The sequence below is a fragment of the Tachysurus fulvidraco genome, chromosome 19 (genome assembly GCF_022655615.1).
Source record: "Tachysurus fulvidraco isolate hzauxx_2018 chromosome 19, HZAU_PFXX_2.0, whole genome shotgun sequence".
Lineage (NCBI taxonomy): Eukaryota > Metazoa > Chordata > Actinopteri > Siluriformes > Bagridae > Tachysurus > Tachysurus fulvidraco.
The window spans coordinates 4407565-4434634 of record NC_062536.1 but is presented as its reverse complement, the minus strand read 5'-3'; the positions used below and the strand labels follow the sequence as shown (position 1 = coordinate 4434634).

At 42.7% G+C, this 27070-nt stretch overlaps 3 protein-coding genes across 6 annotated transcripts in view; 2 read left to right on the top strand and 1 right to left on the bottom strand.

The window, feature by feature from the left end:
• Window positions 1–10945, top strand: part of slc13a4 (solute carrier family 13 member 4) — a 19013-nt gene extending 8068 nt beyond the window's left edge. Inside the window, exons 4-17 of one of the 3 annotated variants that reach the window (XM_047804418.1) lie at window positions 902–1077; window positions 1171–1225; window positions 1316–1349; window positions 1465–1539; window positions 1710–1894; window positions 3607–3726; window positions 3945–4046; window positions 4130–4231; window positions 5562–5674; window positions 5754–5896; window positions 8956–9117; window positions 9966–10103; window positions 10324–10465; window positions 10496–10945. In XM_047804418.1, the coding sequence (XP_047660374.1) occupies window positions 902–1077; window positions 1171–1225; window positions 1316–1349; window positions 1465–1539; window positions 1710–1894; window positions 3607–3726; window positions 3945–4046; window positions 4130–4231; window positions 5562–5674; window positions 5754–5896; window positions 8956–9117; window positions 9966–10103; window positions 10324–10461 (1543 nt within the window). In that variant the 3' untranslated portion in view covers window positions 10462–10465; window positions 10496–10945. Of the gene's footprint in view, window positions 1–901; window positions 1078–1170; window positions 1226–1315; window positions 1350–1464; window positions 1540–1709; window positions 1895–3606; window positions 3727–3944; window positions 4047–4129; window positions 4232–5561; window positions 5675–5753; window positions 5897–8955; window positions 9118–9965; window positions 10104–10323 lie in introns of all 3 variants that reach the window. The other 2 variants (XM_027151115.2, XM_027151113.2) reach the window with 2 other exon arrangements.
• On the bottom strand, window positions 10928–13383 carry LOC113645497 (cytochrome c oxidase assembly factor 6 homolog). The gene is made up of 2 exons (XM_027151116.2): window positions 13019–13383; window positions 10928–11204 (listed from the first exon to the last, which is right to left on the bottom strand). The coding sequence occupies exons 1-2, from the start codon at window positions 13160–13162 to the stop codon at window positions 11109–11111; spliced, it is 240 nt and encodes a 79-aa protein (XP_027006917.1). The 5' UTR covers window positions 13163–13383; the 3' UTR covers window positions 10928–11108.
• An 8597-nt stretch (window positions 13384–21980) lies between these two features.
• Window positions 21981–27070, top strand: part of ptprz1b (protein tyrosine phosphatase receptor type Z1b) — a 45678-nt gene continuing 40588 nt past the window's right edge. For both annotated transcript variants that reach the window (XM_027151826.2, XM_027151824.2), the window contains exon 1: window positions 21981–22169. In XM_027151826.2, the coding sequence (XP_027007627.2) occupies window positions 22106–22169 (64 nt within the window). In that variant the 5' untranslated portion in view covers window positions 21981–22105. The remainder of the gene's footprint in view (window positions 22170–27070) is intronic.

The following is a 27070-nucleotide window of genomic DNA, read 5'->3' as shown; positions in this document are numbered from 1 at the left end:
TGAATGATCACTAATCCCCACAAACACACTCCAACATCAGAGTCTGATCTCACTAATGCTCCTGTCGCTGAATGATCACTAATCCCCACAGACACACTCCAACATCAGTGTCTGATCTCACTAATGCTCCTGTAGCTGAATGATCACTAATCCCCACAGACACACTCCAACATCAGTGTCTGATCTCACTAATGATCCTGTAGCTGAATGATCACTAATCCCCACAGACACATTCCAACATCAGTGTCTGATCTCACTAATGCTCCTGTAGCTGAATGATCACTAATCCCCACAGACACCAACATCAGTGTCTGATCTCACTAATGCTCCTGTAGCTGAATGATCACTAATCCCCACAGACACACTCCAACATCAGTGTCTGATCTCACTAATGCTCCTGTCGCTGAATGATCACTAATCCCCACAGACACTCCAACATCAGTGTCTGATCTCACTAATGCTCCTGTAGCTGAATGATCACTAATCCCCACAGACACCAACATCAGTGTCTGATCTCACTAATGCTCCTGTAGCTGAATGATCACTAATCCCCACAGACACACTCCAACATTAGTGTCTGATCTCACTAATGCTCCTGTAGCTGAATGATCACTAATCCCCACAGACACCAACATCAGTGTCTGATCTCACTAATGCTCCTGTAGCTGAATGATCACTAATCCCCACAGACACACTCCAACATCAGTGTCTGATCTCACTAATGCTCCTGTAGCTGAATGATCACTAATCCCCACAGACACACTCCAACCATCTAGTGGAAAGACTTCACAGAAGAAAGGAGTCTAAATATGAAAAGAAAAAAGCCTGTAGGTGTGTGATGGCCAGAGTGTGTGCATGTATTACAGACCCATGACTGTAATACGTGTTTAATATTTTGCAGGCTGGTGTTAGGGTTCATGTGCTGCACAGTTTTCCTGTCAATGTGGCTGAGTAACACCTCCACTACGGCCATGGTGATGCCTATCGCTGAGGCCGTGCTGCAGCAGCTCATCTACACGGGCATCGCTGACTCTCACGATGACTCGGATACTGTGGAGACACAAGAGGATGAAAACGGTACATGCATAATATACTACAATAAAGTAATGTAATAATACAATATAACCCAAATAAACCATATATGTAACGTAACTTGCACCTTTCTTGAAGATAAAGAGAGGAACCTGAGCAGGAATCACCTTGAGCTTTCAGACTGCAACAACAGGTTGGGAAATATAATGTAGTAATGAATTACCTCAGCAAGCATTTTTATCCTTAAATTCCTTCTATATTATAACTTTGTTTGCTTCCACAGTTGTAAGACACTAGAGCCTTTCAGTGTTGCTGAGGTAAGACACCTGACATTGTCATTATAAACATCTTCATCAGCATCAGCATCATCATTATCATCTCTTTTTTGTATAGTGTGCCAAATTGCAATTTTTTTTCTTATCTACTCAACAGGAAGCCAATGGAGTTGCTGTAAAGCCAGCTCAGGGTGAAGACTTCCCAAAGCCGCCTAATGGATATCAACCTGAGGTGAGAAGACCGGCATATGAGGCTGAGATCTTACAACATGTCAATACGACTAGACTACAGTGTTGATCTGACACTTAAACTCTGCCACTTTCTCAACAGCTAACACCTGCAAAACAAGCTGGTGAATATCTTCAGTGAAACATTCCGCACTAATTTTTTGCACTCGGCAGGTTTTAGTCGATGTTCCTGTCCCAAAGAAACCCAAACTCAGGAGGGACTCTATGTACCCGACCAAGAAGGACCAAATGATCTGCAAGTGTCTGTCTCTGAGTATCACGTACGCGGCTACCATTGGCGGCCTCATCACCATCACCGGGACCTCCACCAATCTCATTTTTGCAGAGCAGTTCAACAAGTAAGTCATCACATATGAATGAAGTTAAGAACTTTGCTGGATCAGTCGTCAGAATCCAGTGTTTTAAGGATTTGTTTAAGCAGGTGTACACAATCCACCTCAAGCCTTTCTCAGAAAATAAACAGCCTCTTGATGTGAATAAATTGTAATGCAAAAGGTCTTTTGTACGCTGCCATACACTGAATCTATATAATAAGTTCAAACCTGATTTGGTTCACAAACTGTGCATGGCGTTCTCAGATGTACATCAGAAAAGACAATTATAAACTCACAGGATCAAAAACTCACGATTATAAACTCACAGACTCAAAGCAAGCCTTATTAATGGTGCTTGCAAAACAACATTCTTGTTATTTTGCATACTGAGATATTCTTCTTCCGGACAAAACGTCGGCGCAGAACTCGTCCAACAGCTTTTGTCCTAGACCCATGAATGAGATATCAAATCGACCGGCTCATTAAGGAGAGGTGTGCTATGACTTTTATAAACGATACGACCAACGATGTTCGCACAGCGGACGAAAAAAACGGCCAAAAAAGTCCCATAGACTTGAATGGGAAATTCCTAAAATTCATCCTAATCTCTCTCTCTCACATACACACACACACACACACACACACACACACACACACACACACACACACACACACACACACACACACACACACACACACACACACACACAGAGTGTGCACAGAGCTCAGGCACGGCTTTTCTTCTGTGTTCACCCAAAACACTCTTGCAACCGAGTGCCGAGATTTGCCACGTGCAAGCACCATTCACATTTTCTTCAGGAAATGTACATTCTAGTTAACACTTATCTCAGTAAATATATTGGTGTTAAACAGCACACTGAATAGAGAAGCTTGAATATTTGACTTAAGGCTCTTTTGCTGTAAACAGGACCTTGTACTTTCCTTCCACACCGTGAAAGAAAGACTGACTTACAGATCTTATGACCTAGAAAAAAAGGGTTCAGTCATTTGAGGTCAGTCAGTTGCTTCAGCCACATAGAGGCAGAGAGGTCAGCGATCATAAACATAGCACCTTGGGGGGGGATAAATGAATGAATGAATGAATGAATGAATGAATAAACAAACAAACGAACAAACAAACAAACAAACAAACAAACAAACAAACAAACAAACAAACAAATAAATAAATAAGCTCTTTTCATATGCAAGTGGAAGACAGGGAACATATGATGGATTTATTAAGAAATCCCAACCCTAACTATCTGTTGCTTTGTCATTAGAAGATTAAGGGGGAAGTTTGAGTACATACTGGAGATAACATTAAGTGTGCTAAATCAGTGAGCTCTTGGAAAGTACAGAGGTTATCCTGCTTCATGTTCATATTTAGAATGCTGATGCTAGTTTACTTAGAATGTAAGCCTTGTGTAATCAATATATCGATGAGATTAAAGAAGTTCAAATAATCATCCATCAATAATAATAATAACTAGAACGGTACATTTCCTAAAGAATGTGAATGTGCTTGCACGTGGCAAGTTCCCCTCATCGTGCTGAGTGTTTTGATATGTCACATGTCCATGTTGTGTTAAAATTTTTATTCCGCTAATTTTGGGGGCGGGGCTACACGTGACAATAATAATAACTAACCTTAGGTAGTTTTCTGATGCTCCTGCCATTGATCTGTACAATATATTCACAAACCCATGTTGGTATTAAATAAGAATATTCTTTTGCAGTCGATACCCAGATGCCAAGGTCATCAATTTTGGAACATGGTTCATCTTCAGCTTGCCTATTGCTCTCATTATGTTGGTGTTAACTTGGCTCTGGCTCCACTTCCTGTTCCTTGGATGCAAGTAAGACAAACTTTCTTATTTCTCTCTACACATTTAGACTATTTGGGTAAAACTGTGTATATGTACATTAACATACGAAGTCTGGAGAATTGTTGTTGCTGTTGTCCAAAGGGGATGCTTTGTTTTAGCTTATGTTAGATATAATACAGTAGGAATTATAGTAAGAATGAGAACATGACTGAATGCTTTCTTTCACATAAATCCTCTGATGTGTTTAGTTTCAGGGAAACGTGTTCTTGGAGCAAGAAACGCAAAACCAAGCGAGAGATCCTCTCTGAGAAACGTATCCATGAAGAGTATCAGAAGCTTGGTGCCATAAGGTAAAAACACACAAATAGCTCTGAGTGAAATTATAAACAATACTAAAAGTTATTCATCATCTTTTGTTTTTTTAATCGAACAGTTATCCAGAAGTTGTGACAGGAGTCTTCTTCATTCTCATGACCTTGTTGTGGTTCACCAGAGAACCGGGATTTGTGCCTGGCTGGACTTTCCTCTTTGAGAAGTGGGTGAATATGTTCATTTTCCACAAATATCTTATTTCTACTCATTATCACTAATGACATTTTGGCAGTTGATGAACCGTTTGTCAAAAAGTACTCTGGGATTTTATTGGTAAGTCTGGTAAGAATAGTCAGGGCACTGTTGGGTTTCTGTATGTACAGTAACATGATTCTGTGTTTACTGTAGCTACTGATGAGCAGGGTGATGTTATATGTATCACTCTGCTCATAATTGGCCTGGGGATAACAAATATAGTGCTTACAGCCTTACAACAGATAGATAGATAGATAGATAGATAGATAGATAGATAGATAGATAGATAGATAGATAGATAGATAGATAGATAGAGAGAGAGGGACAGACAGAGAGAGAGACAGAGACAGACAGACAGACAGACAGACAGAGAGAGAGAGACAGAGACAGACAGAGAGAGAGAGACAGAGACAGAGACAGACAGACAGACAGAGAGAGAGAGAGACAGAGACAGACAGAGAGAGAGAGAGAGAGAGAGAGAGAGAGAGAGAGAGAGAGAGAGAGACAGACAGACAGAGAGAGAGACACACAGACAGAGAAACAGAGACACACAGACAGAGAGAGAGACCCAGGCAGAGAGAGACAGACAGACAGAAAGAGAGACACAAACAGACAGACAGAGAGAGACACACAGACAGAGAGACACACAGACAGAGAGAGAGACCCAGGCAGAGAGACCCAGGCAGAGAGACCCAGACAGAGAGACAGAGACACAGACAGAGAGAGAGACAGACAGAAAGAAAGACACAAACAGACAGACAGAGAGAGACACACAGACAGAGAGAGGCACACAGACAGAGAGAGAGAGACAGACAGAGAGAGAGACCCAGGCAGAGAGACCCAGGCAGAGAGATACAGACAGAGAGACAGAGACACAGACAGACAGAGAGACACAGACAGAGATTATGTCATTGACTCCCTAGAGAGTCTTTATTGTCATTGCATTGTACAGGTAACACAGCAATGAAATGCACTTTGGCATCTACCAGAAGTGCAAAATGTAGCAGTCATGAAAAAGTGCAGATAAATATCTAGCATACTTCCACACTTTGTCATGTTACAACCACAAACAATAATTAATTTTCACAGAGAAAGAAAACGCTGCATGGAACTGCAACAATAAAATGTTAATCTAGTAGAATTATGTCGCACTAGTTGACAGATTAATTGTAATCGCATGAGATAATCCCAGTTACCACAAATAAGTGTGATTATGTAAAATCACCAGCAGGTTGAATGTCAGTGTGTTCATCTGGTTGAATATGACGCACTGACATATCCTGAATTCTGTCATGCAGGAAAGGCTACAGGACCGATGCCACAGTCTCCGTGCTGCTCGGCTTCCTTCTCTTCCTCATCCCTGCACGCAAGCCCTGGCCATCTTCATCTTCGTCTTCGAGTGCAAGCACAGGTCAGAACTCGCGTTCGTTCTCTTTAGTCACAAACGCAGTCAGCAGCTCACGGATTCACGTATGTTTCTTCTCATATAGCGATCGAACGTAAGGAGGACGAGGAGGATGAAGAGGAAGACCCATTAGCACCGATGATAACATGGAAAGACTTTTTGAGACTGATGCCATGGGAAATTGTTATTCTGGTTGGAGCAGGCTATGCGCTGGCAGCAGGGTGTAAGGTGAGTCAAGAATATAAACATCTTAAGCAAATCCACTCATTGGGCACTTTATTAGGAACACTGTAACAGTTCTGGGTAGAGTCTCACAAAGAGAGAGAGAGACAGACAGACAGACAGAGAGAGAGAGAGAGAGAGAGAGAGAGAGAGAGAGAGAGAGAGAGAGAGAGAGAGAGAGAGACAGACAGACAGACAGACTGAGAGAGACCCAGGCAGAGAGAGACAGAGACAGGCAGACAGAGAGAGAGACAGACAGACAGAGAGAGACACACAGACAGAAAGACACAGACAGAGAGAGAGAGACACACGGACAGAGAGAGAGAGAGAGAGAGAGAGAGAGAGAGAGAGACAGACAGACAGAGAGACACAGACAGAGACAGACCCAGACAGAGAGAGAGACACAGACAGACAGACAGACAGACAGACAGACAGACAGACAGACAGACAGACAGAGAGAGACACACACAGACAGAGAGAGAGACACACACAGACAGAGAGACACAGACAGAGAGAGAGACACACCGACAGAGAGTGACAGACAGAGAGACAGAGACAGACAGACAGACAGAGAGACACACAGACAGAGAGAGAGAGACACACACAGACAGAGAGACACAGACACAGAGAGAGACACACACAGACAGAGAGACACAGAAAGAGAGAGACAGACAGAGAGAGAGACAGAGAGAGACACAGAGAGAGACACAGAGAGAGAGAGACAGACAGACAGAGAGACACAGACAGAGAGAGACACAGAGAGAGAGCGACAGAGACAGACACACAGAGAGAGACACAGAGAGAGAGAGAGAGAGAGAGAGAGAGAGAGAGAGAGAGACAGAGACAGACACAGAGAGAGAGACACACACAGGCAGAGAGACCCAGGCAGAGAGACCCAGACAGAGAGACACAGATAGAGATACAGACAGACAGAGAGACAGACAGAGAGACAGACAGAAAGCGAGAGAGACAGACAGACAGAGAGACACACAGGCAGAGACACACAGACAGAGAGACACAGACAGAGAGACACAGACAGACAGAGAGACACAGACAGAGAGACACAGACAGAGAGACACAGACAGAATCTTCATGGCTTTATGTTGAACATCCCTTTGAGATTCTGGTCCATGTTGACATGGTAGCATCATGCATCATGCTGTGAATCTACCTTTCTCCAGCATCCCAGAATCTGGTGACTGGGAAGAACACTGGGCTCATTGTCAGGTTCGTGAAACCGGTTTGAGACGACTTCTGCTTTGTGACATGGTGCATTCTCATGCTGGAAGAAGCCATTAGAAGATGGTAAATTGTGGTCATGGAGAGATGCACATGATCAGCAACAATACTCTGACAGTCTGTGGCTTTCACGTGATGACTGATTGGTATAAACCTGTCCAAAGTGTAGCAATAAAACATTCCCCACACCATTACACCACCCCCACCAGCCTGGACCACTGACACAAAATGCAGATCCACGGATTTATTCAGATGATGCCAAATTCTCACCATCTGTGTTCCTCAATAGAAATCCAGATTCACCGGTTTTGGTGTCTTTGTCCACTGCAGCCTCAGCTTTCTTTCTTCTGCTGCTGTAACTCACCCACTTAAAGGATTGACATGTTGAGATGTTTCGTAGCCTTTCTGTCGGCTCAAAGCAGCCTGTCCGTTCCCTGTAAATCTCTCTCTTCAACAAGGTGATTTCGTATGCCGGACTGACGCTTACTGGGTTTTTTTTCTTCATTGCACCATTCTGAGTAAACCCTGAGGCTGTTATGTGTTCAGATACCAGGGGATCAGAAGTTATATCAATACTCAAACCAGCACATCTGGCAACAACAATGCTACAATCAAAATAAAAGACATAATATTTTATCCCCATCGTCATGGTCGATGTGAACATTACCTGAAACTACTGACCTTCACATGCATGCAGTGTTGTAATGTAACGGAGTACAAATACTTCGTTACCGTACTTAAGTAGAAATGTCACGTATCTGTACTTTACTTCGCTATTTAAATTTATGTCAACTTTCACTTTTACTCCACTACATTTCCTAGATAAAATGTATACTTTTACTCCGTTATTTTCCAATAAGCATCTTCGTTACTCGTTACTACAAAACAAAATCAGAATAAATGTGTGTGACTGTAATAAGGGAGGTTTGGTGAATCACTGCTCCTAGATTGTATTACGCTCCGCACGCCGTACGGAGAAGCTCAGGTACGCGCAGCGTGCACGCGCAGTCAGAGCTGGGGGCGTTTATCTATAACGGCGGCAACCAAAAGCAGTGAAATGTCACTATTCTTATTACCAGAGTTGTAGCACAAACTAAATATTAATGCAATATCAATACTAAAAAATAACATTTATTGATTTGGTTTTTGTGAATATTTGTTTATTAATGACGTCATTCATTGGACACACTGTTTGTAGAGAATGCACACATACATGAACTGATCTGATTCAAGACTGGCATCATTACATCATGCATAAAATTTTGGTGTCCACTTTTGCCATTTAATAACACCATAACTTTTGGCTTACTATGTAGTCATATAATATATAATATAAAACTCTTCTTGTTTTAAATTCTCACTGAGGGCTAAAACCCCTAAAGATGAAACCCTAGAACTGCCCCTGGTCTTATACCTACTGAAAATCACTGAAATTTTACTTTTTACTTTTACTTCAAAAACTTAAGTAAATTAAATATCAGAAAATGACTTTTGACACTTAAGTACAGTAAATATCAGATACTTTAAGACTTTTACTTGAGTAATATTCTAAAAGGTGACTTTCACGTCTACCAAAGTCTTTTTCTAGTACGATACTTGTACTTTTACTCGAGTATTGCTTTCTACTACTTTATACAACACTGGCATGCATGACAATAAACCGTGCAAATAATTGGCTGTTTAGATAAATAAGCAGGTCTAAAGGTGTTCCAAGTGCTCGTTTTTTTGTACTAATATACTGTAAAATGGCTCATTCTGACTCACGAACCTTTATGACCAATACGATTGCCTCTGTATTCACTCTGTACTGTGCATGCTGTGTTCAGGTGTCGGGTTTGTCCATGTGGATCGGGCGTCAGCTGGAACCGATGAGCGGCCTGCCACCGTGGGCCGTCACGCTACTCGCATGCTTGCTTGTGTCCGCTGTGACTGAATTCGCCAGCAATCCTGCAACTCTAACGGTGTTCCTGCCGATCCTCTCTGCTCTGGTAAGAACACACAGTGTCCACTTTTCTGTAAAGCTGCTTCTGACTGTGACTGTGACGTAGGCCTGTGTTCTCAACATGACAGAACAAACTGTCGGGTTAATACCGAAGATAAAAAAATCATGCTCATGATAAAATATGTCCCGCCACCACCTTGTGTGTGTGGAGTTTGCATGTTTCCTCCGGGTACTCCGGTTTCCTCCCCCGGTCCAAAGACATGCATGGTAGGTTGATTGGCATCTCTGGAAAATTGTCCGTAGTGTGTGAATGTGAGTGAATGAGAGTGTGTGTGTGCCCTGCGATGGGTTGGCACTCCGTCCAGGGTGTATCCTGCCTTGATGCCCGATGACGCCGGAGATAGGCACAGGCTCCCCGTGACCCGAGTAGTTCGGATAAGCGGTAGAAGATGAATGAATGAATGAATGAATGATAAAATATGCATAAAATTCAAATGTCTCTTAGGACTGTTGGCATAGAAATGAGTATTAAAATCTTTACAAAAAAAAAAACCCTTATCGGATTTGCACGAATCACGTGGATTATTTCGCTGATAGTTTACAGGTATTAATAATAGAAGAGCTGCTCCATGGTGCACTTGTTATCAAGTCTACTTTGGCACATCTAAGAAATAAACGAATGATCACGTACGAATGGATGCGTGAAGACGTTCAGGGAACAATGTACAAAAACGTCAAAATATTTCAGCTGTAAAATATCCTGATTCTATCTGTATTTTATCTGCGACTGTATTTTATCTGGTGACTCCAAGGACCATTTATAGTCAAATAGTCAAACTATTTCATGTCTTAAATGGTGTCTGACTCAGCTTGTGTTGTGTGTTACTCTCCCAGTCGGAGACCCTACAGATAAACCCCCTGCACACTCTCGTCCCAGCCACCATGTGTGTGTCCTTTGGAGTCATGCTGCCTGTAGGAAACCCGCCCAACGCCATCGTGTTCAGTTACGGACATGTAAAAATCAGCGACATGGTGAGACACACGTGGTTCAGAGCTAAACGGTTGATGATTATTTATGGTTAATGTTTCCACACACACACACACACACACACACACACACACACACACACACACACACACACACACACACACACACACACACACACACACACAAATGCAGTATGATGACATTAGAAATGAGTGTACATGATCTGGTCTCCTCACAATTTGTTCCGTTGTGTCTCTGTTCTAGGTTAAGGCTGGATTTGGGGTGAATCTGATAGGAGTGATGGTGGTCATGCTGGCGATAAGCACATGGGGGGTCCCGCTTTTCCAGCTGTCTGAGTTCCCTGCCTGGGCAGTCATGAGAAATGTCACCACTAGCTTGTAGGCACGTGTGTGTGTGTGTGTGTGTGTGTGTGTGTGTGTGTGTGTGTGTGTGTGTGTGTGTGTGTGTGTGTGTGTGTGAGAAAGAGAGAGAGGCTGAAATGACAGAAAGGAATGGACAATTTGTAAGTACACGGTACAAGAGGCATTTCTTCTCTTGATTGCCTTAAACCCGAAGAGACACAAACACCTCCTCATGGTGTCTCCTTTTTATTCGAGGATGACGAAGAATGATGTTCTCCCAGAATACTTTCCGTAACTCATCTAACCGCTGGATGAAGTACAGTTGCTTTAATGTAGATCAGCGCAGCTCGGTGTTGTGTTTCACCGGACGCTCGTACAGGACGGACGAGTAACGACGTCGTGTATCTTGTTGTGTGATCTCACACTGCTACTGTAATTCATCTAAACACCAGACTCTTATTACACACCTGTTAGAAATCGCTGTAAATAAGAGCAACTACAGTATGTTTCGTTATGTGTTACATTTATTTACACACATATTAATAATAACATTAAACAATCAGAATTGATCTTATTATTATTATTATTTTCTTGCATTAAACGTCAGTGTTCATTATGTTTACTGTTAAAGCCTCTGTCCTTCCATTACATCGAGGATCTGGTTCAATTACAGTTCCATTCAGTGATCTATAATTTTGGCGCCCGCTCGGCAGGTTCAAATCCCTCCTTCTCGAGTTTCTCCTTGTACTTCAGGAAGTCTCTTCGCTTGTCGAAGTGCTTCACCTGTCAATCAAAGCAAAAGGACACTAATGACTCATGTACATTACCAGTAGTATAAAGAACAGCAACATTTACAATGTGGAATAAATCACAGCTGTCCATGATGTTCCTCTGACTCTGAGTGAGATCTTTCCTCCTCTGCTTGTTCTCTCAGTGCAGCTTGTTTAATAAAACTGGCTAAATGTCCCTATTATCTATCATCTCCTCTCAGTCTTCATGGTCTTCCAGTCAGTTGGAAATGATGAATAAACTGAGCTCTCCTTAGCCGTATGGTGCGATTCCTTCACTCATGATGAGCTGCCGGTTATTATATCAGTGTAACGGGCGACATATTACAACATTATGTGAGTTCATAGTGAGTTACAGTAATGTGAGTTTTTATGTCTTTAAAGCTTAGACAGAAAAATAAAGGAAGTACAGACAGCGTCGTTATAGCTGATGGTCAGAGCTGTTACGTAACTATGACTCGCTGACGGCTGGATAACACACACGGGGCTGGTGTTGGTGACAAACATCCAAGTTCTTACCTGATTTTTCTGAATCAGATTCTGATAGATAGATAGATAGATAGATAGATAGATAGATAGATAGATAGATAGATAGATAGATAGATAGAGAGGGACAAGAGAGAGAGAGAGAGAGAGAGAGTGAGACACACAGAAGGAGAGAGAGACACAGAGAGAGAGAGAGAGAGAGAGAGAGAGACAGAGACAGACAGTAAGAGAAAGACACAGACAGAGAGAGAGAAACACACACACACACACACAGAGACAGACAGACAGAGAGAGACAGACAGACAGACAGAGAGAGACACAGAGAGAGAGAGAGAGACAGAGAGACACAGAGAGAGAGACAGAGAGAGACACCGACAGAGAGAGAGAGAGACACAGAGAGAGAGACAGAGAGAGAGACACCGACAGAGAGAGAGACACAGACAGAGAGAGAGAGAGACACCGACAGAGAGAGAGAGAGACACCGACAGAGAGAGAGAGAGACACCGACAGAGAGAGAGAGAGAGAGACACCGACAGAGAGAGAGAGAGACACCGACAGAGAGAGAGAGACACCGACAGAGAGAGAGAGACACCGACAGAGAGAGAGAGACACCGACAGAGAGAGAGACACCGACAGAGAGAGAGAGAGACACCGAAAGAGAGAGAGAGAGAGACACAGACAGAGAGAGAGACACAGACAGAGAGAGAGACACAGACAGAGAGAGAGACACAGACAGAGAGAGAGACACCGACAGAGAGAGAGACACCGACAGAGAGAGAGACACCGACAGAGAGAGAGACACAGACAGAGAGAGACACACAGACAGAGAGAGAGAGACACAGACAGAGAGAGAGACACAGACAGAGAGAGAGAGACACAGACAGAGAGAGAGAGACACAGACAGAGAGAGAGAGACACAGACAGAGAGAGAGAGACACAGACAGAGAGAGAGAGACACAGACAGAGAGAGAGAGACACAGACTATGTGATCAGCACATATTAGTTTGGTGTTAACAGTCCCTAGAGAGACAGAAACACACCTCAAGCTGGACCACAAGATTAGAGACACAGGAATAGAGACACAGGATTAGAGACACAGGATTAGAGACACAGGAATAGAGACACAGGATTAGAGACACAGGATTAGAGACACAGGAATAGAGACACAGGAATAGAGACACAGGATTAGAGACACAGGATTAGAGACACAGGATTAGAGACACAGGAATAGAGACACAGGAATAGAGACACAGGAATAGAGACACAGGAATAGAGACACAGGATTAGAGACACAGGAATAGAGACACAGGATTAGAGACTTACCCACTGAGCAGGACAACTGGCCTTGTATTCCCTGAGATATTCCTCACACACAGCTGTGTTGTCTTGGTTCAGGTCCAGACACTTCCACAGCTCATCTCTCGCTCCCCAGCAAGCTTGTCTCTGTTTGGAGTTTGGAGCGCTCATAACTCCCACTGAAGCCTGTAGGACCTGCACAAGGTGATGAGATGTGGCTCCTGTGGGGAGGAAACACAACTGATCAGCTGTTAGCAGAACTACAGCTGCTCTTCATACCTCTGGAACTCTTACTTCCTGGTTAAACATCATCTACAGTAATGTCTGACTTCCTGCAGTCTCAGTCTTAATAATGATCACAGAGACACAAGGACACAGCTACAACCACAAGCACATACCATATACATCCGGCGCCGAGTGATGACGTGACCGTGCTAAGTGACGCACGGCCACTAGATGGCGGTAGTTAGCTTACTGTTAGCTGTTAGTTTTTGTCAGTCATTTCATTGTTAATGTTCATGTTCAAAAGTTGAAATAAAATATCTGTGTCTTTGTCTAAAAAGCTCCTTCATACAATAACATTTATCTTTAAACACAGTTTGTTTACAGAAAGACACTATAGTAGAGTATTAGACACTCAGTAGGAGGTCAAGAGAATACAGAAAAGGACAAAAAACAAACAAATAAATTCATTCTACAGGATGTGAATAAAAGCTGTGTTTGCAAAGGACTTTTAAATGACAAATTAAGTTATGCGTGTCAAGTTATGTGGAAATAAATAAAACAATTTTAACAACAACAAAAAAAGAGCTAAAGGACAAATCTATTTATTATGGGTTTGTCATCCATCATTATTTCATTCCTGACTGTAAAAGTTTCTTGCTATGATCTTCCATTCTTACATCCTCTAATTTGCTTCTGGGAAAGGAAAAAAAAAGCTCCCAGCTTTATTGTTTATCTCGCCTTGTTTTTGGTCATTTAATGTTGGCACGAGAAGGTTCTCCGTCTGCTCCTGCTCTGTTTGGCTCCATTCACTTTCTTTCTGCTGTTGTTTATAGATCTTGTGAGAGTAAATCAACCCATTAAGCCTAAGTCCCAACACACACTCACACACTCACACACTCACACACTCACACACACACACACACACACACACACACACACACTCACACACACACACACACACACACACACACACACACACACACACACACACACACACACACACACACACACACACACACACACACACACACACACACACACACACACACTCATTCATTCACACACGCACTCATTCATTCACACACACACACTCATTCATTCACACACACACACACACACACGCACACATGCACACATGCACACACTCACACACACACACACACACACACACACACACACACACACACACACACACACACACACACACACACACACACACACACACATACTCACACACTCACACACACACTCGCACACACACACTCACTCACACACACACACACACAGCTTGTTTTCTGACTTCATCGAGATTTGTGTTATATTACGCAACACAGACAAAGATAATACAGTGCAGTTCTGGTAAATGTCTGTCTTGGCTAGTTGCTAATGAACTACTTTCATATATTTTGTCCAACGCAGCTTTAGAGAAATAGATCGATTTTGAATGTATGAATGTATCCCTAATGAGCAAGTCAGAGGTGATGGTGGTGAAAAAACCTCCCTGAGATGATATAAGGACGAAACCTTGATTCAAACCTCCCATACTAATCTGAGTGACACCAGATAGTGTGATTATAAATCATTTCCTTTATATAATTGTGTACTACATACAGGGGGCACGGTGGCTTAGTGGGTAGCACGTTCGCCTCACACCTCCAGGGTCGGGGTTCGATTCCCGCCTCCGCCTTGTGTGTGCGGAGTTTGCATGTTCTCCCCGTGCCTCGGGGGTTTCCTCTGGGTACTCCGGTTTCCTCCCCTGGTCCAAAGACATGCATGGTAGGTTGATTGGCATCTCTGGAAAATTGTCCGTAGTGTGTGAATGTGAGTGAATGAGAGTGTGCGTGTGCCCTGTGATGGGTTGGCACTCCGTCCAGGGTGTATCCTGCCTTGATGCCCGATGACGCCTGGGATAGGCACAGGCTCCCCGTGACCCGAGTAGTTCGGATAAAGCGGTAGAAAATGAATGAATGAATGTACTACATACTCAATACAGGTCTAACCGGGAAATCCATTTTATTTTTAACATGAAGGCAGTTACGTTGATGGAGGCTTGAGTGCAAAGCCATCTTCATGGTGGCAGCTTGTGTCTTACTGTATGAGCATAATGCGAAATGTTTGAAAGCGTTTCGAGTGTATTCAGTGTAAAATGTTAAGTATAGGACGTTCAGGAGATGAGCAGATCTGCGTGTGCTGTAACCCAATGTGATAGACATCAGTGACAGTGTCATGCTGCATAAAGCTGGAGAGTTTCTGGTCCAGCTGATGTTACTACGTGTCATTTCTACTGACAGTGTCCCACTTGAATGTCGTCAAAATAACACACACATTTCACAGATAATTTGTGCATGGATGAAGCCTCAATCAGCTGTCCTTTCATCTCCCATTGCTGACAGGCTCAGGTGCTCTTTCAGTCCTTTATCATTTCGAGACTGGACGTCTAGCAAGTCTGCTTCTGAGTGTTATCTGACCCCTTCTCCAACACCACACCACCCCACCCCACCTGTGCTCCATCTACCGACTTCCTTTAGCGGCTGCATCTGATTCCGAACACCGATGATTGTCTACAGAGCCAAAAATAGACCAGCACCCTCTTACCTCAAAGTAATTATCACACCCTGCACTACATCGTGCTCTTTCATATCCTTAATCACCGGATTGACTGGTCCAACTATCTCTTAGGGAACAAGAAAAAACTACATCGAGACTTTTCTCTGTTCTGATGATACAGTGAACTTCCCTTAGTTGTCCAAGCCTCTAAATCGTCAAGCCTACGTCTTCCTGAAATACTGAAACTAGCCCTTTGTGTTAACTTTTCTTTTCAGCCCTAGTGCACCGGTATCAGGATGTAGGTCACTCCGGATAAGAGAGCCTGCCAAATGCTATAAATGTAAATGTAAATGTAAAAGCAATCCGCTGTCTGAATTCAGTCTTCTTTTACACAGATAGAACTATGCACCACAGTACACAACATTTGCACTCACTTTCTAAACGTCTCAGTTGACGTCTCATCTTCTATAAATCTTTAACAACTCTGCATGTAACCTTTGTACGGTTGTCTCTTGTACCACCGAGTGGCATGCAGCATTTATTTAGCATGTCTCTTACACTCAAGGACCCAAGTTAAGGAACTGACATCGATTAAACATGGCCGCTCGCAGCATGAACGGTAAACACGGCAAAACTTCTTTCCTTCGCCTGAGTTATACTGTGCTGTGTATACAAGTACCAGCTTTAGATCCTTCAACATACACACATATATAGCAGTTGTCCTTGGCGTCCATGTTTTTCCCCCACTTTGTAGCTTTGTAGATGTAAAAAGGGACAAAATTCTGACGCCGCACTTACGGGGCAGTATTTCTTTATTACGTCTTTGTTTTTTCGGGGGGGATTTTTTTCTCCAACTGATGCAGACACAAACTTCCACATCAAGGAAAGCGCTACGCATGGTCAGAAACCGTGTGCTCCTATTTTCAGGGCAATTTAAGGAAAGACAACACGATCTAATTCTGCAAAGCTCCAGCATGGTGCAGTGTTCAGAGTACACTCACACAATGGCCTTTATACTGAGGTAAAAGAATCTGTATCAAAAGCTCTCAAACCAAAATGCTTTCTTGAAAGAGAAGTAAGGAGGCTGCATAAATTACAGCTAATCTCAGTTCAATTATGTAAATGTATGCAAAAGGATAGCAGGAAAGTGCATGTTTGTGTTAGGGTTAAAACGCAAGACACTTTCAGTTTTCTGTCTTTGTGATGCGGCTTGATAATGGAAATTAATTTGAATCAGGCACAATATCATTTATTCATTCATTCATTCATTCATTCATCTCTGTTTGTTATATAGTTGGCACCCAGTCCATGATGTCCTCTGGGAGAGATTTCCCAGTGACCCTTTGTAGGATAAGTATAGAAACTGGATAGATGGATCTTTTTTAACTGGTTTTTCTGCTTATGAGACTATCCCAGGAATTCAATTTGTATTGAGGGCACCGTGTACACACATTAGACACACCTCGGGACAGTTTAGTGTAGCTAATCCGTCTGGTTTTGGGATTCGGGAGGCAGCATTAGAGCCTGGACGAAATCCACAGAGGCACTTACCTGAGCTCAGGATAAAACCAGTGACCTGATGCTGTGAGGCAGAGAAGTATGAATACATTGATACTTGTGCACTAGGTTACAGACTTAGGTAGGTCTTCACCTGTCATTTAAAGACGGCCAGTGACTCGGCTGTTCGAACATCGAGAGGAAGGTTTGTTCCACCTCGTTGCCAGAACAGAAAAAAAGTCTTTCTGTATATCTTCCTCTTACCCTGAGAGATGGTGGGACCAGTGGAGCAGTGCTGGTACATGTGAGGGAGGGAGCGAGGTGCAGTGTGACGACTGATAAGAGCTTTGAGGTAAGAGGGAGCTGGTCCATTTTTGGCTTTGTAGGCAAGCATCGGTGGTTTGAAGCTACCTGGAAGCCAGTGGCAGAGCACAGCAGCGAGGTGGTGTGTGAGATGGAGTTCATGGTCCTGACACTATAATAACACTCCATATAATTCAAGTTAGAAAGTGTACTGTACCATCCATCCATCCATCCATCCATCCATCCAAAGCAACCAGTCTGACTCGACAAACTTGTCCAAGTCTTATTATATTTTGTTTGTTACATTTTTATTTGAAATTTTCATGCAGTAACACACTTCCTGACTTTAAATAACAACACAATATGGAACAGAGATCAAGCACAGCTAACCAGGACATGACACAATAAGGACGTAATAAAAACACACACACACACACACACACACACACACACACACACACACACACACACACACACACACACACACACACACACACACACTCACACACACACAAGTACGTAATAAAAAGATAAAAAGACACACACTCACACACCCACCCATCCACGCACCCACCCACCCACCCACACATACACACACACACACACACACACACACACACACACACACACACACACACACACACACACACACACACACACACACATTATTTATAGTCGATATATGGGGTGGGGTGGGGTGTGGTGGTAGTCGTTATATATTCCTCCTCCCAGTCAACCAGCACCTGAAATCTATGCCCCTGCTACTGACACCCATTTTGTGTTCAAATGAATTTGTCTGGTGGATGTCATGGATAAAACTACACGCTTACCCTTTTAACATTTTTAACACATTTACCACACAGCGAAAGACCTGGAGCTTAGCTACAACGTGCACATTTAGCAGAAAGTCCAGAGAAATCATAAATCCCCAGGAGTTTTTAGTGAAGACAATCCAGAATAAAACAACACCTAGAGCATGTATCACAGACTAACAGCTCATTCCTAAGCTAATAAATAACACCAAGTCTATCAGAACCCTGACATGGAGGGTTAAGTGAATTGGTGGCTGCTGCAGTGCTGTGCAGTGACACTACTGTATTAATGCTATTCATTTCTTTAATTGGGCCTCATCGTTGCCTCGCCTTGCCTCACTGCCTCACATCATCTCCCTATTCCTGGGAAGCAAGAAAGCGATGCAAGAATGGAACGAGGAGCAAAGTAATCAAAAAACTTTGCCCAGTGAGAAATACTGGGACACTGAAGCGTTGACATGTTTCCCAGCTGTATGAAATGCAGAACATGTCAAACCCGTCGGAAAAGATTACACACTGAACGAACACACGGGATAGATTCAAAATCTTAACTGCAACATTATCGCATTAAAGCTCATTTCATGCAAACTCAAGAAATTCATTACGCCTTATGTTCATAAGGTATACGAATTGTCTTTTGTCCATGATTCTATTTGTACTCATTGATAATTCACTTACAATGTTTCATTTGATATTTTATGGCTCTGATTATTGTTTAATTTATTGGAGATTATACCGTACACTTATTGTAAGCACAGGAAGATCCTGTGGAGAATCTGATGTCTGGGGAACAACTAAAATCATGACTGTAACTGATTATGAAGACACCGAAGAGATGCGTTATCTGAGCTAAGGAGAACACTGCAGTTTTATAGATAGGTTACTTCTGTTTAGCATTCACTGGACCCAACAAGCCAAACGTGTGATTGTGTGTATATTAGTTTTTTTTTTTGGTAAGCATCAGGATGATACCAGTCTGTTTTTAGTTAAAGGCAGGGTCTCAGATTTTTGAGAAATGCTTCAGAAAACCGAGTCGGGCCGAATAAATCAAAACAAAAATCAAAACAAACGTGTAGCCAATGAGCAGAAAGGGGCGGGGCTTGTCAATATGGGCGGAGAGAGTGTTCAGTGCGCATGTGTGACATTAGCAGAAAGTGGATTTAACATGGACATGGAGGATAAAAACAAAGAAAGAAAGAGAAGAAAGACTTACGATAAGGCAAGAAGTAGGACGTGTTAATGCAGGATCAGCTTTCCAGCGCTGGAGAGAACTGAAGGAGCAGGAAGTCGGCCACATATTCACAGGTTGGAGTTTCCCGAGTCAATAACTCCTGAGCTAAACGCTGTTACTACACAAATAACACCTCTTTTCTATCGTAGTAATGTAGAGAGGCAGCTACAACCGCGTTTTGTGTAGTAACAGCGTTTAGCTCAGGAATTATTGACTCGGGAAACTCAACTTTTGGTGATTTCAAATGTCAACATTGACTTTCAAAAATCGGAGACCCCACCTTTAATATGTAGACACTAGAAAAGTTTGATTTGCACTCTGTCTGTGTCTTGGTTTTTATACACTCACTTTTTAACTTTATTAAAAACACGTGTACACCAATCAGATGGCAGCAAATAATCAGTATTGCGCTTTTTTTTTACAATGAACATTGTCTCAAAGCAGCTTTGCAGAAGCTTAGAAACAGAATAAAAATGGTAAAGTTTAAAATTATAATACTATATATCTCTAAAATGTATCCCTAATGAGCAAGTCTGAGGTGACGGTGGCAAGGAAAACCTCCCTGAGACGATATGACGAAGAAATCTTGACAGAAACCAGACTAACAAGGGAACCCATTGTCATTTGGGTAACACTGGGCAGTAAATATTGTCCTTTCTACAACGGTTTACAGTCAAGTGGAATTGTGCAAGCAAAAGCTCCTGAGGAACAAACAGGACGTAACACTCTGTGACTAACTATGGCATGGTTGATGGGTTGAGTAAATCAGAAATTGCTGATTTACTGGAATTTTCACAGAGAACAGTCTCTAGAGTTCACAAAGAATCGTGCGATAAAGAAAATACATCCAGTAAAGCAGTGGTTCTGTATGTAAAAATGCTTGATGATGATGAGGTCAGAGGAGAATGTACATATTGAATTAAGCTGCCTGGAAGGGTATTGTAATTACTTTTTACAACCACGGTGAGCAGAAAAGCATCTCAGCATGCACGAAACACTGAAGACTGAGGTGGAACAACAGAGGATTACATCACGATCCACTCCTGTCTGCCAAGAACAGGAATCTGAGGCTATAGTGGGCACGGAGTCACCCACACTGGACAGGTGAAGATTAGAAACTGGTCTTATACAAAGATACAAAGATCGGTCTTTATGTGCTCAAGATAAAGACCAAGCAAGGTTAATTCGTGCAATAAATCTTATAAATGCATGAACTTTCTTATAAAATCTAGTCTGTCTGTGTGCTGTGACTTTCAATTCAATTCATATTTATTTGTATGGTGCTTTTTACGATCGACATCGTCTCAAAGCGGCTTTACAGAACATAAACATAGAACAAAAGGTTATTATAAAGAATAATATAAAGCTTAATAGAATACAAAATACAAGATTAATATTAGATATTTTTAAATGTGTATGTGTTTATCCCCAATGAGCAAGTCTGAGGCGACCGTGGCGGGGAAAATCTCCTTGGATTGGTAAAGGAAGAAGCCTTGAGAGAAACCAGACTCAAAGGGGAACCTCATCCTCATCTGGGTGACACTGGAGGGTGTGATTATAAATATACAGTCAAACAAATGTTGTATTGATGAGGAGATTGTTGTTCTGAAAGACCACACAGAGTTGACATCTCCTCTTTAGTATAGCAGAGTCTAACTGGAGCTGGAAGATCTCTAGATGCCTCAGGATCCTCACAGAGTCGGTCTCGTCTCGGTGGAGGTCCAACATCTTAATGGCACGGAAGACAATCGGAGCTGGTACAATTTCTGGATGCCTCGGGATGGGTAGAAAGAGAGAAGCAGTGGAGAGGGATTAACATAGCTACTGTTTATAATATTAGCAAGCACTAGATGATAATGTGCATTTGGTCTGATGTAATAGAGCCCATCATTATGGGATGTATTATGTGTACACCTGACTAAAGAGATGAGTTTTTAATCTACTCTCACGATGATGGAGTGTTGTTAATGTGCAACAAAGACGGAACAGTTTTCGGTTAGAATTTTTTTGGGAAAAAAGCATTTCATTTCTGACCCTGGATAGTACCATAATTCAGAAATCTGTCAAAACAGCTGTCTTGTGAATGAAGAAAAGATCAGAATGAACATTGATTCAATTGAAACCATCTAACCGGAGCAGTTTAACAAAAACCGCTGTATTGAGATGTCTGCATTGTGGACTACATTGTGGATCCCAGGTGATGGATGAGTAGCAGAGTATCAGTGGAAAGAAGTGTGGAGTAAAAACTGGATGTGTTTATGACCCGTTTGGCGAACCATATCAGAGACACACTCACTCACTCTCTCTCTCTCTCTCTCTCTCTCTCTCTCTCTCTCTCTCTCTCTCTCTCTCTCTGTGTGCATGTGTGTGTCAGTGTGTGGCGTGGAATACTGAGTGAGAGGATCGACATGGAGCTTGTGTAGCATCCTCAAAGGCAGCTCTCCGTCTCTGCTTTATCTCTCTCCACTCTGCCTGACTTCAACCCCCATCTCTAAGACAATGTCTGGGATCAAAATCAGCTTTTGCCTTTTAATCTCTCAGCTGTGCATCATGTGTTCGGCAGGTAAGAACCTGTGCATCTGGATCACACACATCAAGACACAGGGGTCTCTCCTGTCAGTTCATCTGTCATTAGTTAAATATCTGATTGCATAATTGAAACTTTCTATAAATAATTAGTTTTACCCTCCTTTTACTTTTCACCTGTTCATTCTTTTTTTTTTTTTTTAAATTCATTTTTATGTATTTATATATTATTATTATTATTTACGCTTTCCTTCTCTGTTTTAGATCTATTTCTATCTTTTATTTGAAGATCATAAATAATCGGTCGTGTTTACAAATTCATTTTGAATAGATGATATTCTGAACCCCACATCATCATCGTCGTCATCATCATCATCATCATCAACAACAAACAAACAAACAAAAACATCATCAGCGTCTTCTCTGCATTCCTACATTTCACGCCGTCGTATAAAGCGTTCTGAGATTTGTGTGGAAAAGCTGCTTATGTTCACTTGCTGTTATTAATCACATGATCACAGATGAGGCAGGTCGTGTATTTCTCCACACTGCGCTCAAGCATCTGTAACGCTGCTTCGTTGAGGTTTTCCAGTCATTTACATTTGGGATGAAGGTCTTTCTGAACGTAGTTTTCCTCAGTGTTGTGGAGTGCATGCTCAGTCTCAGAACTCTTGGGAAAACACCTACAGGTGGAGCAGGAGTGCGGTCCTTTTAGGCAGCTAATATTTCTTAAGTATTTATTAGTGTTTAAAAGCAGCACCGGAATCCTGACCCTGTATCTAAAACGGACTTTAGTGAAGAATGGTCTGCTTTGTGTAACAACCCGATGATGTAGTAACATAACTGTACAGCTGGCCATGTGACAAGTGAGCAGCCAGCTGTCCGGTGACTTACAGCTTCCCAAACATTCCCACTTTAATGTCACGGGCAGCGTTTCATTTCCAATCTGAAGTGTGGGAATTCACAACACTATTCTTAATGTAGGAAGCACTACAACTGGTGCGGTTTGGAATTCAGCCCAGCCTTTAGGACAGAAGCGTGACCAATCAGGCTGGAGCTGTCCAAGTCTTAATCCAATTCAAGTTCATTTGGAACACTCTTAATAACGGACTTACAGCCTTCGGGAAACAATCAGGATATAAAGTCTACGTTTCTAGGCGACGATGAAGATGACACCGAATAGTAGATGTTATCCTTCTATAACTGCATACTAGTTTGTCAGAAAAGTACAGCAGGAGATTCTAACGTGAAGTGAAGCCTGTTTTGGTGAAGTTATCAGTTCACAGACAGAGAGAGAAAGTGAGAGAGAGAGAGAGAGAGAGAGAGAGAGAGAGAGAGAGAGAAAGTGAGAGAGAGAGAAAGTGAGAGAGAGAGAAAGTGAGAGAAAGAGAGAGAAAGTGAGAGAGAGCAAATGCTCTCACTCACTCGTTCGAGCTCGTCTCGCGATTTTTTAGCGCTCTCGCCCTTTCCTCTCTCGCGCTCTTTTCTCCTCGTCTTTTTCTCTCTCTCTCTCTCTCTCTCTCTCTTTCTTCTCCTCTCTCTCTCTCTCTCATCTCTATCTCTCCTCTCTTCTCTCTCTCTCTCCTGATCCCTTTCTGCTATCCTTCTCTTTTTCTCTCGCTCTCCTCTCCTCTCTCGTATGCTTTCTCGCCCCTCTTTTTTCTCTCTCTCTCTCCCCCCTTCTCTGCTGCTCTCCCTTTCTCGGTCTCTCGTTTTTTTTCTTCCTACTTCTCCTTGCTCTCTCTACTATCTCCCTTCATTTTTCCTCTCTCTCTGTTTATCTTCTCTCTCTCTCTCTCTCTCTCTCACTTTTCTCCCTCTCCTTTCTCTCTCACTTTCTCTCCCTTTCTCTCTTTTCTCTCTCTCTTCTCTCTCTCTCTCCTTCTCTTTCTATCTCTCAGTCTTTCTCTCTGTCTCCTTCTTTCTCCCTCTCTCTTCTCTCTCTCTCCTTCTCTCTCTCTCTCTCTCTCTCTTTCTCTCTCTCTCCTTCTCTCTCTCTCTCTCTCTCTCTCTCTCTCTCTCTCTCTCTCTCCCTCCCTCGCTTTCTCTCTCTCTCCTTCTCTCTCTCTCTCTCTCTCTCTCTCCTTCTCTCTCTCTCTCTCTCTCTCTCTCTCTCTCTCTCTCCTTCTCTCTCTCTCTCTCTCTCTCTCTCTCTCTTAGAGAGAGATGAAAATATTTGATATAGTGGCTATACTGTGTGTTTGGCTCCATGCAGGACATCCTGGTGTTAATGCCATCTGCTACCATCTGCTCGTTAACTCTTAGCCTCTGCTTCAAAACACATATAGTGATCTGTCACTACCACCGATAAGGAAACACTAATAATTAATATGGGGTCAGTAACAATACCCCAGATGGGGTCATTTCCCATTCCCACATTTACTGCTGATTTGTTTTTAGTTTGGAAGCTGCCCCATGCTATACCGCTTACCCCACTGTACTGTCACGGTGTATTTATTATTCAGTGAAGCGTACAATACGGAGGCCGGAGAAGAAGTACGAGGGCACGTGGGCTTGTAGGGCATCAGGGAGCATCTGTCTCATTCGTGTCATATTGCATTCGTCTGACCTTTTCAAACGTTTAATATCACCGCAAACGTAACTCACTTTTCCCTGGAAGGAAGAGACGGATATTCCCTTGACGACCGGCAGCATGCGTGAACATCTGTAACATAACCACAACTTATACGTATCAGTGGAAATGACACCAATGAACACCGCATATGTTAATGTAAGAGTCTGTGCAGTTATTAGGACTTTCTCACTAATTTCTCAGCCTGCGTTTGGGCTCGGACGGTAAAAGTCCCACCGAAAGCTTCAGCTTTTTACAGCTTCGGCTGTCCTTTGGCCGCAATCGAGAGGGAAAGCGCGTGCTATATTTGTCTTGTGTTTCTCTAAAGAAAGCCAACGAGACTTTATTGTATGCACGCAATATTTCATGGAGGAATCTTCTGAAGATCTGCATTATGAGCTCCGACCTTGTGCAGATCTCTAGCCTCGTGGTTTTGCCCTACAACGTTGTTGGCAGCATGAGCTGAACGTTCACTGCTAGAAATAAACAAGACAAAGAAAGCAAAGCTTTCGGTCGTATTTAGCAGACAAGCAATGATTCGCTGAAAGAACACCATTAGCATAATACCTCGTCTTATTATTTTTAGATCGTTACAGATGACCTGCCTTCGTAATCCAGCTCTGGTCCACAGGATTATATAATCAGCAGCTGTGCTTATTGATTTATTGCTCGAAGACCACGGCATGAGAAGCAGCCTGGAGCAATAATATTACACAGGTCACATGGATTCGTATCATATTAATGCGTCCGTTGGTGTCGGGTTTGAAGGCTCTCATAACTCCTCAGATTCATTTACTAAATAGAACCATTTTGTCTTAAAATGAATGATCTCTAGTCACAGAAGGGATTTAACAGCAGCTCACTTTAACCTCCACACGATGATCCATGTCTGATGCCGGATTGTTGTGGTTTTTGGTCACGCTTTGCAGTGATTTTTTTTTGCTGGAAGAAGGTTTTTTTTTCCATGGCACTACTACAGCAGATTCATGATACAGATGCTAGATGAAACCTACATCGTGCACTATGTCTGTTGCCATGGCAGCATCAACCAGTGTTATGAAACATGCTCTTTTGAATCTGTGATTGAGCCGTATTCCACGCCGAGCCGCGTCTTCCGGGAGACCTGACACAGACCTAAGACCTCGGCTTTCCTTAAATTAGCGTACAGAGCGTTAGATCTCAACTTTTTCTGAAAATCCTCATGCACACAGCCTCCTGGTGCAGGTTTAAAGTGCAGCATGTTCACCTCGGGCTTCTTTTTCTTTCTGCCTGAGAAATGCAATCTCAAACGGGAGCTCTCAGACAGAACAAATCTGGTCAAGCTGTAGAAAAGGCCAGAGGTATTAAATTCAGTTTCTGGCACATTTCCACCGAAATCTGTTTTTTATCTACAGGGAATTTTTTTTTTTTTTACACAAGGAGTCCAATAGTGAACGCAATTAATAACAGTTTGAAGCCATTTAAAACATTACCTTTGGCTGTGAACAGTTGACTCGTAAACGGCTTTAAACGATAATGTTTTCGGGCTTGATGTTATTAATTCTTTAACACGCTGAAGGAAAATTATTACATTAAGACTAAAATAACTGACAGACTAAATACAAGAACACACAAGAGAAAAAAAAATCTCCCCTTGAGGTCATCGAGGTCTTCTTGGCTCCAGGACGTGGGACTGATGGACCTCTATGTAACTGATGACCGCTTGTCCTCGGCGTACTTTGGCGTAAGAGACTTAGCAGGGTTAATGTCAGGAAGGAGCCGTGTGGGTAACTAAGGACGGAGCGTCACAGCCTGCTTTTTTTTTTTTCTTCATGAATGATTATAGGAAACAAATAAAAATGAATGTTTTGTTAAAAAAGAAATGGCTCGGGTCGCCGAGATCGTGTGTGATGTGGTGAACAATCTGTCTATTACTAAGTAGCGGACGCCGCAGGAGGGATAAAGGGAAATGACAAAGAGGGCCGAGCCCGTGACCATGGTGATGGACGAGGCAGTGCAGGAAGTTCCAGTGGCAGGACGCCATAGCAGACCCTGCGTGTTGTCTAGGAGTTTCCTTTGGCATGTCCTGCATGCTGATTAGAGACTTGCTCCATGTCGGATACGCCGTGAAAAGCACTCATGCCCTGGAAGGATGGTTATAAACATGCCCCTTCCACTTGCTGACATTTTGGATGCCAAAGTCTTTTCTGCGCAGTCGACTTTTTTTTTTGCATGTGTGTGTTTGTGTGTCTCAGTTTCTTTTACAGCGTAGCAGAAAGTTTTACCAAAGCACCCATAAGTAGGACAGAAATTCCAAAATGCCAGGGGACGCTCTTTAATCTAGCGCTTCTTAGATTAGCTGTCCTACAAATAAAAGTGCCAAATTG

What these genes read in the sequence shown, in the direction of transcription:
- LOC113645497 (XM_027151116.2), bottom strand. Translation starts at nt 13,162, where the DNA reads ATGAGCGCTCCAAACTCCAAACAGAGACAAGCTTGCTGGGGAGCGAGA. An exon ending in CCAGTTGTCCTGCTCAGTGG is followed by an intron (nt 11,205 to 13,018) that starts GTAAGTCTCTAA and finishes TTTGATTGACAG; the next exon opens with GTGAAGCACTTCGACAAGCG.